A 12,992-nucleotide genomic window follows, 5' to 3' on the forward strand; every position below is an offset into this window, starting at 1 on the left:
CTCCAGCTGTGAGCCTAAAAACTGGTCTTTAGCTACCCACCCTCTGATTTGGGCTTTCTGGCCCCGCCCCCATTTCCCCTCTCCCTCCTCCTCCTCCTCCTCCCCCTTTCGAGTGCCCATCCTGCATCCTCCCCCTCAGTGAGCCGCTCCCCGCCCTTCCTCAGAATGGGTCCCTCCCTTGACCAATCAGAGATCGCGCTCCACCCTCCAGGGCGGTTCCCTTCGGGAGCCAATCCCTGCTTTGGAGCCCGCTCCGGTCCAAACCGTCCAATCGCCCTGGGCAGCGGGGTGGGGGCCCCTCGGCGCCAGCCAACGGCCGTTCACGCCGGCGGCCAGGCGCGCGCGGAGGGGCGGGGCGTACGGCGGCGGCGGCAGCAGCGGCGGCGGCGCCAAGGAGGGCCGGGGGGAGGGAGGTAAACAAGATGGCGGCGGCGTGTCGGGTGCGGAAGGGGGAGGCGGCCGCCCGGAGCGCTATGAAGTGAGGCGGGGACGCCGGGGGAACCGAGCCTGGGTGCCAGCCGCTCCCTCTTGCCTCTTTTGCTGCTTGCGTGCGCAGCGGGCCCGGTGCCGACTGGGCCGCGTTGGATGGGCCCGGGGCCGCCCGGCCTCCTCAGAGCTGCCCCGCGCGGGGCCCGGCTGTGGGGAAGCGGCAGCGGCAGCGGCAGCGGCAGTAGCGGCCTGTGCTGCGGGACCCGCCCTCATCGAGGCCGGCCCGGAGAGGAAGCCGAGCCCCGGCCCGGCCCGGTTCCGGGCTGCCCGGGACTCGGAGGGTTGGGGGGAGGGGGCGGCTCGCTCGGGGGCCCCGAGACCCCAGCCCCTTCCCCCCAGCCCCCCGCCCGTTACCTTTGGAGGGAGCGAGAGAGCAGAGGCTACCCCCGCAGCCTCCGCCCCCGGGAGTCCTCCCGGCACCGGCGGAGGGGGCCTGGCAAGGGACAGCGCTTGGAGATCTCGGGAGCAAGGGGAAGGAAGGGCGGGGGAGGGGGTCTGAGAACCTTCCTTTTAAGTTTACTTCTTCCCTTCCCCAGCTCCGCGTCCCCAACTTGGTCTTTGTTTCTGTTTTTAAAAGGGCGGTGGGGTCAGTGGGACGCCTTTAGCACTCCCTTTTAGTGGGGACTTTAGTTTGTCCTCCGTCCCTTCCCGTTTTTTTCCTTTTGCGGGGAGTGGAGTCCTCTTCTCCACCTGTCACTTTTTTGGGGAGGGAGGCTGAGAAAACTGGGATTGGGTTAGTTTGTTCCCATCGCGTCCCTCCCGGGTTTATTTATTAAAGGGAGGGATTTCCCCTGGAGCGAGCGAGCGGGTGGGTGGGAGGGAAAACTTCTCTGATCTCCTTCCAGAAGCTCTTTGGTGGTGGAGGCTCTCCAGGATCTGTGTCTTCACATTGACCTTTGGGGGCTGGCAGGAAGGGACCCTTGGAGAGGGAAGCGGTGGGAGTGGTTGGGAAACTCCAAGTGAGAAGATGCCCCCGGTGAAACCTTGATAAGTGTTGAGGGCTTTGAACTTTCGGCAGATATAGGGGAGGAGCCTGCGTGTTTGTGTGTGTGTATATGTGTGTGTGTTGGGGGGGGCGGGGGAGTGGGACAAGAGATTGATACTCAATAGAGAAAACTTTCAAGCAATCAAATTTCAACCAACAGTTTCTTTTCAAAGGAGGGTTAAGTTTGGGATTCTAGGTGCAGAAATCCCGTGAGCACGTTCTGACTGCTGATCCCAGTTTGTATTTGGGAGCCATGACACAATGGTAATGGAAAGTTCTGAAAAGACTTCACTCTCCTATATTTGTCCAAGGGTCTAAAGTCCTAGAGAATGACCTAGCACTTAAGAACCCAACCTGGGCCTTTTTAGGGCCAACAGTGAGTAAGGAGACCTGGCTGAGCCAAAGTAGTGAGACCGGGTCAAAAACAAGCCTGGTGCCTGAGCAAAAGTTCTTGACTTTTTTTTTTTTTTTCCCTCGAGAGCCAGGCACTTGGGGTGCATTAGACCCTTTTCAGGGACTGCTGAATTACGTTAGTACAATCTTTGGAAGAGTTGGGTTTTTTTTTTTTTTCTTTTGTTTTTGTTTTGTTTTGAGAAGAAAAGTTGGGAAAACCAAGAACTCAAGATTGGATTAAGGGATCCTGGTGTGTCTAAGGAAACCTGGTTAAGGAGTTTAATTCAGGATGGATTTGGCAGAACCACAGCAGTTGGGCATGTTTACAGAAAGTGAACTGATGTCTGTGGGTATGGACACATTTATCCACCGAATAGACTCCACTGAGGTCATCTACCAGCCAAGGCGCAAAAGAGCCAAACTCATTGGCAAATACCTGATGGGGGATTTGCTGGGAGAAGGATCTTATGGGAAAGTGAAGGAGATGCTGGACTCTGAAACCCTTTGCCGAAGAGCTGTGAAAATCCTCAAAAAGAAGAAGTTGCGGAGGATCCCCAATGGGGAGGCTAATGTTAAAAAGTAAGTATAAGCTTCTTGCTCTTTGGAAACAATGTAACTAGATCTCAACTTTTAAAATCTCCGAACTGGCAAGTAAATGAATGTCACATTCTAAAGAAAATGTTAGAAACCTGTCTATTCACTAACATCTTAGTCTCAAATGGATAATCATAACTCACTGGATGTTAAACTGGTGAATATAATATTAGCAAAATAGATATCAATAAGCCAAACCTGTAAACCGTTAACACCCTCTTCCAAACTCCTATCTTTTTGCTTTATCATAGAACTGCTTGCTCTGTTGTTATGTGTCTGTCTACCCGATAAAAGTTTGCATATCCACAGAATGTCCTTCTAAGCCACCAGTAGAAATTTTGCATGACATGCTGCCAGGTACTGGGGCCAAGCAAGATTTGATTTGTTTATCCTGTTCGGAGGAGGCTCCTGCTGTTGCCAAAATGAATTATTTGCACCAGCTTATCAGTCAGCAGGAAGAAAAACTTAGACCTTCCTAACTTGCTTATGAGGTAATATTAGAAACATCAGTGACTGCAGATTCAGGACCCCTGGTGGGTTCTGCCTACTGAAGGAGGTTGCCTGGAGTAAGAATTGTTCTGAATTGGAAGTCAGAAGACTGAAGTTGTGGTTTTTCTGGCTCTGAGGTGGTTTGGTGGAGAAATAACCTTGGACATGTCATGGCCTTCTCTGGGGCCTGTTGTCCCTGTAAAATGATGAAGGGTTGGATTGGGTTAGTTCTTGGGGCCTTTTCCTTTCTGACATGATTTGCTCATTTCCAGTGGTTTTATATTTTGCTGCCTCTGCTGTTTTTGTATTGCGCACTAACCTCTTTCTGGAGATGACTTTATGAATCGGGCCCTCTGCCCATTAGCTCTAAGGGTACCTGCCAACCTTGACAAAGTGGATGGGTAGATTAGATGTAGGATAGCAGAATCAGTTAAGGGAATTGAGTTGAGTTCATTATAAAAATGAACTACTTGTTAATATACAATAACTATTCATGACATCTTACCTATCCTAGGCCATTCTGTGATTGGGTGTCTTCCACATTTTCCCCTTTGGAGTGAGACTTGACACCAAAAAAGGGAAGGTAGACTGGCATACCTTCTTAATAGAAACTTGTTTTGAAAACAAAATATATTCTTGTTAGGAAGTGTCAGAAATGGAGATGTGGAGAGCAAAACTGCTCTAGTGATAAGAGCTGTGCATGAGGACTTGGAGACTTGAGTTCCAGTTCTGACCAGTGATTCGATCTTGATGGAGTTTCCCTGATCTGAGCTTTACTTTCCTAACCTATAAAAGGATAGTGTAGATTAGATGATTTCCAGCAGCCCCTCTCCCATGACACATGATGGGACATTGTGTAGCCTGTTTGTGTACTTAACTTCCTTAAGTATACTTAACTTTGCCTAGTTAAGTGCTCTGTAACTGCCTAATGCCATACATACTGTTTTCCTCGGGTCTGCTTTTACTTTACTCTTTTACTTTGGGTTAGGTGGAACAGGGCCAGAGGATATTTCCAGACTCATGTTACTCATGAGTCCATTCACTTTCATTTTAGTTTCCTGTGTCACTAACATGAGCTGTAAACCTGGATACATTGTTTGCTGTGATTTGGGCCTTTCTACCTCACCACTGCTAAATAGACAGTGTTTCTAATAGGCAGTGTCACAAGTTAATCCTCTGCCTAACCAGAACATTTGGATTTAAAACTTAATCAGTTAATTAAAACTTAGTACTTGATGAGACCTCTAAATTACTTAATACTTTTGAGTGTTATGTGGACATAGTCATTTTTGAAAGAACTGGAGAGGCAGAGAGAATATTGAACCAGGGAGTTAGGAAATTGAGTTTCAAGTCCCACCTTGCCATTATTCATAGAATTTCAGATTTGGAAGGGACCTCAGTGCTCTAGTTCAGCCTATAGCCATTGATTGGTTTCCATTGCCTCAACAAAGAGACACTGTGGATTTTACCATTGACATTTGACAAATATTTACTGAGTACTTAGGTATAGGCTGGTATAGAGGAGACAATCTCCCGGCCTTGTGGTCAGAAGACTTGGGATAGAGTACTGGCTTAGCCCTAGGGTAAATAATTTTTATGAATATTAATTTGCTCACTTAAAATAGAAATAACTCTTGCCCTGCTTATCATAGGGTTGCAAAGATAGATCTATGAAAATCCTGGCCAAATATGAGCCAATATTACTCTTGTTTGGTATTACTCGTAGGTAGTTTTCCTCCTTGTCCAACTGCTTGCACAATTAGAAACATATAAGTATCCTTTTAAAGTTACATAAATGTGTAGATTCTTCCTGAGAATAAATTTCTAAAGTCTATTAACTTGTACCAACAGAGTTGACTGGGTTCCTAAGATACCAACAAACATCAGAAATAATTTTCAGAGCTTTCTGTGATTACCAGAGAAGGATCTTTCAATAACTTTGAAGGCTCTTTTTTTTAGGAAAGAAAAGGCAACTGGTTAGGAGCTGCTTGTCTCTTTATTGAAGTATTTCAAGTAGTCTTCTATTTAGAGAATTTTTGAATTTTTTTCCTTTCAGACCCTGCCCTGGATGTTGCCATTTATGATCCATATGTAGATGTTGGGAATTATGTGAAATTTCTGAACTTTGTTGTCCCGTTGGACGTTGACTACCTTTAACTGGTTAATTCTGATGAATATAATATAGTAGAGGAAGATTGTTTTAGAACTTAGATCCTGTTTTCCAGCCAGAGAAGCAATGAGGTGGCTCAGTGGTTAGAGAGCTGGGCTTGGAGGCAGGAGGACCTGAGTTCAGATCTAGCTTCACACACTCCCTAACCATATGATTCTGGGCAAGTTGCTTAGCCTTTGATTGCTTTAATACATGGGAGAAGAAAATGACTGAGTGACTGAACAATAGCAATACCACCATCAAAATAATAGCTGGGGCCCTTTTTACTGACTGTGACCTTGGACAGAATATAGAATCTGTCCTCAACTGATAGAAGGGGCTGTTGGCCTAGATAACCTTGAAGGTTCTGATTAGCTTGAAATCTGAGGTTTTGTGAGTTTTCACCAATGGATTTTAGAGTTCAGAGATTAGGGTTCCAGGCCTAACTGTACCTCCTGGTTATGTACCTATGTAGATAAATCAGCCTCTCCTCTTGTTTCTTCAGCTATCAGATGAAAGCATTGAATTGGATGATTGCTAAATCTCATAGAACACATATAGAACACATCATGTCCATCTTGCTTGTTTAAAGGAGAGGAAACTGAGAACTGAAGGGAAATGACTTTTTTTAGATCACATAGAAAGTTAGCAGCAGAGCCAGGATTAGAACCAAGAACTCCTGATTTCTTTCCATTACTATTGCTTCTCAGTTTATGCATAGCATTGTAGTATGCATTAAATTTCACAAATCAAGTTCATAGTTGTCAGGAATTTTCCCTAACCTTTGGCCTATACTCTTTGTATAATGTCCAATTAAGATTCCTAAATTTGTTATAAATATTAGAAACTGTCACCTCCTTCTTCCTCTAAACAGCTGCTTGGCAGGCTATGACTCATGCCCTCAGATTTCAGTCCCCTTGTTACCACACCCAATTGATGCTCTGAAGGAATCTACTACAAAAAGTCATTTTTCTTGGCCCATATTGAAAATGCACTGCTTTTTTTTTTTTTTTCTTTTCTTCTTTTTTTTTTTTTAAACCAGTGTCTATAGCTTGATGTGAAGTTTAGAATTGGAGCCCAGTTGTTTGTAGATAACAACTTTTTATACTTCAGAGAGTCTTGTGACTTCATTGGGTTGGATATTCACTTTACACTTTCGATAATTTCCATGAGATGCTGTGGTCAAAGAAATTCAAACCAACTGGTGGTAGGTCCGAGATCGAGCCTCTTTGCACTTAGCCAAGCTGAGTGGTTGAATGACAGTTTATTGCTGAATTGATACTGAATGCTTTTGGGGCTGCATAGCACTCTTGGGGCTTTAAAGAAATTTAGGGTCATCTCCATGCCCTGAGGAGGTCTTGGAGAAAGTCTTGAGTGGGGAAGAAGTTGGATATGATTCTTCAAGCCATGAGTTTCTGGGTGAACTTGTTCTTTGAGTTTATGTTTAGCATGAACCAGCTGCAAGGAGAAAAGATCCTTTGTCTATCAGAAGCTTAATAAACTAAACACTAATAGTCTCTTTTAATTAAGTGTCAGGAACCTTTAAGAACAAGCCTCAAGAGTATTGTGCTGTATTTAAAATGTTCAGCATTTCTGTTTTACTTGAATATTTTAACTTTAAAATACTTCAAAAATAAAAGTGTGTACTTTGAAAAACAAAATATGGGAGTTAACTTTATTTAGCTAATCAAGAAACCCCTGTGACTGAATTTAGCCATTCAGCAATTCTCTTTCTTGATGAGTAATTTGCTCCTCTCTGAAGCTGGCATTGGCTTCCTGGGTATGTATGGTGTTAAATTCATAATCAGTTTTCAAGGAGTCTTTATTTGACTGAATGTATTTATATTGATTGAATATAGAGAAGTTGTAGAGGTCTGGGCTTCCTATTTCTTTCTATGTGAAGCCAGAAACTATATTTGGATTGATTGGCAGATGCCTGGATTTAGATGTTAAATAGTCAGGATTTCAGCAAGTTGAAAACAAGAGCCTTGGAATTAGTCAGCTGTGATATTTGTGAGATGAGGTATATCAAGTTCAGACTGTTAACTGAGAATCTTATGCTTCTTCCTGGGCTAAATCAGTATTGGGAAATTTTTGCTTTGAGAACATGAGCAGACTGTGGCCAGTTTTTTATATTAGCAATATGTTGCTACCTTAGGAGTCTAGCTAGACAAGGGTCTTGGGTGTCTCTGGTTATTTCACTGTTTGTCTTGTCACTTCATTTGGCAGAAAGAAGGAATGATTTTGAAATAAAGATGTGACTTTAATGGACAGTGAGAGCTGAAGGAATGCAGGGAGGTGATTCATTAGTTTGTTCCAGTGCTTTAAGACTGAGAGAATTATTCTTGCAAGTAAACTGAAACAAGAATTAAAGTGTTTGCCACACCACATGCAAACTTCTGAGAGAGAGCTTTTCTTGAGGACCAAGGAGGAAGAAAAATGGGAAGAAGAGGCTGCCCTTAGAAGGAATGTTTGAGGGAAGAGTACCAGAAATTTTGAGTAACAGAATGGGAAAAGCTAATATAGATTCAAAAAATTGTTTTTTTGTTTTTGTTTTTTAATTTTTATTTAATAATTACTTTATATTGACACTCGTTTCTGTTCCGATTTTTTTTTTCCCTCCCTCCCTCCACCCCCTCCCCTAGATGGCAAGCAGTCCTTTATATGTTGGATATGTTGCAGTATATCCTAGATACAATATATGTTTGCAGAACCGAACAGTTCTCTTGTTGCATAGGGAGAATTGGATTCAGAAGGTATAAATAACCCGCGAAGAAAAACAAAAATGCAGATAGTTTACATTCGTTTCCCAGCAAAAAATTGTTAAAGGCAGATAGTTGGGACAGGAGAGAGTTAGAAATTCTCTCTAGGGTCCACTGTTGTGATTCCTTTCCCTCCCCCCAGTCATGTTATGGATGAGGAAACAGGTTAGGTGACTTTCCCAGGGTCCCCATAGCTCCTTAGTGGCACAACTAAGTTTTAGTCATCTAATAAGCAAGTTGAGTGAATAAAAAAGTGGAAAGGAAAATATGGGGAGAGAATCCTATAGAAGAAATAGAGTGATTTCCTCCTTCTCAGTTGTTCTTTCCCCTTGTGACTTAGGACTTGACTTCGCTTTTTGGCAGGAATGGAGAGTGGTGGTGGTGTGTGTGTGTGTGTGTGTTTTAATGAATATAGCCATCCAGTTCCAATAGTCTTGTGATGGAGAGAGCCATTCGCATCTCCCAGAGGACTATGGGGACTAAATGTAAATCACAATATAGTATTTTCACCTTTTTGTTGTTATTTGCTTGCTTGTTTTTTTCTTTCTCAATTTTTTCCCTTTTGATCTGATTTTTCTCGTGCATAATGTAAATAAATGATAAATGTAGATATATGTTTAGAAGAATTACACATATTTAACCTGTATTGGATTGCTTTGCTATGTAGAGGGGGAAGGGAGGGAGAAAAATTTGGAACATAAAGGTTCCAAATTTGCAAGGGTGAATGGGGAAAGTACTTTGAAAAATATAAAGCTGTTATAAAAAAAAGAATATAGCCATCAACATAGACATTTCAATAACAAACAAAAAGGAGAATGATGTATGAAACTCGAACTTTTGTTTTGTACAGGTTTTTTAAACTGTATTAAATTTAACAGAGTGGTAACAAAATTGCTCTGATTGTATCCCATTTGAATTTTTTTTCTTTTGTGTATTTTTTAAAAATTGTTTTATTGTTGCCTTTTAAAGTCTTTTTCTTTTCATCTTTCACTACCTTTCAGCTCTTCCCCATAGATTCCTTCCCTCATAACAAATAGTCATGTAATATAAATCAGCACCTAACTCTTGTCATTGCCCAGTCCCTTTTCACTGAATCTTATATTTTTTGAGAAAAAAGGATGCAGATAAACTATTCATAGTGACTGATCAGGCTATGTAACATTAAAGCCTGTGCAGTAGCAAATTGGCATTACTATAAGTGTGCTTGACAGTCTCCCATCTTTCTCTTTTCCTCTTCCAGGTCCTTAGATTTGAGTTATTTTAGGCAAGAGTTTGAGACATTGGGCTGCATCTGTCTTCTAGTATCTGGCACAATACTTTCAGAACTTAAATATTTGGCCAAATGATCTGTTGGTTTTGTGTGTGTGTGTGTTTTTTTTTTTTCCTGTGCTCAGTTATATAGGTTCTGAATACAGCTTCCTGTCCACTTGATTGTTAATGATCAGAGTTCTAGTCCTGGTTCTCAAACTGGTTGACTTTGATTTTGGACACATCTTTTTTTTTTTTTTTTTTTTTAAACCTCATCAGGGCTGTTTCCTTATCTGTAAAAGAGAGAATGAGGGTGAAGAATTGTAGTATAGGGAAGGAAATAAGCATTTTTTAAATGCCTGTTACATGCCAGTCACTGTGCTAAATAAGCACTTTATAAATATTCTCTCATTTGATCATTGATTTAAAAGACTTTTAAGATCTGAGAAATTTGGTGATTGGAGAATACAAGGCAGGGAACTGATAAAAGCCTAGCTTCAGTATTGAAGACTATCTGCTATTCATGAGGTATTATTTGAGGCTTGTTCTTACATGAATTAAACTAGAATTTCCTCCAGGGCAACGTCAGTGAATCTTATCCTATATTCTTTCAGTTTTTCTCTATTTTAGTTTGACAAGCTAATCATTTGTATAACTATCTTCTACTTTTTGTAAATCTTGAAAAACGTTTATGGCTCTAGTTTTCTTGGTTTTGTTGGTTAGTCAACAGATGATTTCATAGCCAACCAAATAGGTATTCTGCTTGATTCTGACCTTCAGAGGCAGTCAAAATGAATGTTGTCATTACCAATCTGCAGAGAAAAAATGATATGGGTGAGAAGTCTAATTTAGGTATTCATTGTGGAGTAAATCTGTTTAGACTTGATGTTGTTCAGCCTCCCCCTTCTGTTGTTGTACATGTAGACTCTTAAGTACTGTTTCCTCCAATTTAAGAATCACTTCCTGTGCTTCTGCATAATCCAGATTGTTTGAGTCCTCAATCCTGGGGTGCTTTTTTTTTTTTTTTTTTTTTTAATAATTATAACTTTTTATTGACAGAACCCATGCCTGGGTAATTTTTTTTTTTTTTTTTTACAACATCATCCCTTGCACTCACTTTTTTAAAAAAAAAATTATTTTATTTTATAATAACTTTTTATTGACAGAACCCATGCCAGGGTAATTTTTTTTTACAAAGGGTCCTATATATATTAAATATGTCCTTGCACTCACTTTTGTTCCGACTTTTCCCCTCCCTCTCTTCACCCCTTCCCCTAGATGGCAGGCAGTCCTATACATGTTAAACATGTCACAGTATATCCTAGATACAATATATGTGTGCAGAACCAAACAGTTCTCTTGTTGCACAGGAAGAGTTGGATTCAGAAGGTAAAAATAACCTGGAAAGAAAAACAAAAATGCAAAGAGTTTACATTCATTTCCCCGTGTTCTTTCTTTGGGTGTAGCTGCTTCTATCCATTATTGATCAATTGAAACTGAATTAGATCTTCTCTTTGTTGAAGAAATCTACTTCCATCAGAATACATCTTCATACAGTATCGTTGTTGAAGTGTATAATGATCTCCTGGTTCTGCTCATTTCACTTAGCACCAGTTCATGTAAGTCTCTCCAAGCCTCTCTGTATTCATCCTGCTGGTCATTTCTTACAGAACAATAATATTCTATAACATTCATATACCACAATTTACCCAACCATTCTCCAATTGATGGGCATCCACTCAGTTTCCAGTTTCTGGCCACTACAAACAGGGCTGCTGGGCTTTTTCTTTATTGATATTTCCATTTTTCTAATAAGTCAAAAAGCCACAGGAAGTAAATCATTATCAGACCAATCTGATTACAAAAAATGTCTTCGTATTTAAAAAAAAAAAGGGGGGGAGGAGTATTAGGAGCTTAATTTTGAGGGAAGAATTAGGTGCTTTTCTCTTGTATTTTAGATAAATTCTTTTAGGTTTCCTATAAAATTGGCCATTATTGTATTCTTGGTAGCTAATTTGTTCAGTCCATCCATTTGTAATGTAGTTATATAATATTTCTTGTATCTCCTCTGCTTCATTGTAAATTCTGAGAGTTCAGGGTGTAGAGCTTATCCATCCATCCATGAACAAATATACAATAATCTATCGTAGCTAAAATACTCCTGAAGTAACTAGGTTACATGATAGAAAGTGATAGCTGGAAAAGTACAGAGAACTATTTTAAGTTAGAATCAATCAGTAAACAGTAAGTGCCTACTATGTGCCAGGCTGTGCTGAGGATTAAAAAAAGAGAGAGAAAAAGGAATTTACAATCTAATGGAAATGACATGCAAACAAATCTATACAAAGCAAACTGTATATGGCTTAAATAGAGAATATAATAGAGGATAGCTATTAGAATTAAGAGGGATTGGGGAAGGCTTCCTGTAGAAGATGGAACTTTCGTTAGGATCTAAATGCCAGGGAGGTTAGTAGTCTGAGGAGAGGAGGGGGGAGGGTATTTCAGACATGAGGAAATGCCTGGCACTGTTCATGGAGCAGCCAAGAAGCCAGTATCATTGGATTTAAGAGAGAATAGTGTAGAAAGCAAAATGTAAGAAGATTGGAAAGTTTAGGAGAGGGCTAAATTTGAAGGACTTTGAATGCTAAACAAAGCAATTTGTATTAGATCCTGGAGGTTATAGGCTGCCACAGTTGTTTATCAAGTTAGATGACTGACATGACCAGACTTGTACTTTAAAAAAAAAAAAAGACTGGTGACTGAATAGAGAGGATGGATTGGAGTGGGGAGAAATGAGTCTGGAAGACCCACTTGTGGCCTATTGCAATAGTCCCTGTGTGAGGTGATGAGGATCTGCACTAGAGGAGTGACAGGGTCAGAGGAGAGAATGGTTTGTATTGCAGAGAGATGTTACAAAGGGGACTCGAAGGGTGAGAGATGGTAAGAAAGATAGCATGACTCCTAGGTTTGGAACCTGAGAGCTTGGGAAGATAGGGTAATTACAGTAATAGGGAAGATATGAGAGATGGGGAAGGGGGTTGGGGAAATAAGAGTAAGTCGTGTTTTGGACATGTTGAATGGAAGATGTCTATTGGACATATAGTTTGAGATGTCACATAGTGGAGAGTTTGGGACAGGAAAGGTAGATTTAAGAATCATTAGCATAAATAAGGGAATCAAATTAGAAAAAGGAAAGGTCCTTGACATCTGGGGTAGGGAATGACAGAAAGGTGGCATTTGAACTGGCTCTTACAGGATGAGCAGGATATTAGAAGCATCAAGCATTTATTAAACATCTGCCATATGCCAGATGATAGGGGTACAGAAACACAAAGTAGATAGTTTTTGCCCTCAAGTAACTAACTTTCCATTATGGGAATACAATCTATACACTATATGTAAGTATATGTAAAATAGATAATAAGTAAATGTAAGGCAATTTAAGGGGAGGGGGGAAGCACTAGCAGTTGGAGGGGAATAGGGAATGTTCTCATGTAGGAGGTGGTACTTAAACTGAACTTTGAAGGAAGCTAGAGATTTACAGTGTTTTTCTCACTGATAGCTTTTGATTTACATAATCTTCATTTTAAAATACATTTTCTACTACTCAGCCCAGAGAGCCATCCACTTATCACAAAGAATAAAATAGAAGAAAAAGTTGTCTAGCAAAACCAAGATCATTTGACTGTATATGCTGTTTCACCTCTTCAGTTTCCCACCTCTGCAAAGAAAGAAAGGAGGCACATTGTTATATCTATTCTTTGGACCTAAGTTTGGTCATTATTCTTGTTTCTTATGACACACTAATATTCTATTACATTCCTGAACTTCAGTTTGTTTAGGCATCCTGTAGTTGTCAGACATCTTATTTTTTTTCTAGTTC

The 12,992-nt window shown here is 40.9% G+C and overlaps 1 protein-coding gene across 4 annotated transcripts in view; it reads left to right on the plus strand.

Annotated features, from left to right (window-relative positions):
- The first annotated feature begins 2,049 nt into the window (after positions 1–2,049).
- Positions 2,050–12,992, plus strand: part of STK11 (serine/threonine kinase 11) — a 165,681-nt gene continuing 154,738 nt past the window's right edge. For 2 of the 4 annotated variants that reach the window (XM_051972165.1, XM_051972166.1), the window contains exon 1: positions 2,053–2,446. In XM_051972165.1, the coding sequence (XP_051828125.1) occupies positions 2,157–2,446 (290 nt within the window). In that variant the 5' untranslated portion in view covers positions 2,053–2,156. Of the gene's footprint in view, positions 2,447–12,992 lie in introns of all 4 variants that reach the window. The other 2 variants (XM_051972163.1, XM_051972162.1) reach the window with 2 other exon arrangements.

This window comes from Antechinus flavipes, chromosome 1, assembly GCF_016432865.1.
Source record: "Antechinus flavipes isolate AdamAnt ecotype Samford, QLD, Australia chromosome 1, AdamAnt_v2, whole genome shotgun sequence".
NCBI lineage: Eukaryota > Metazoa > Chordata > Mammalia > Dasyuromorphia > Dasyuridae > Antechinus > Antechinus flavipes.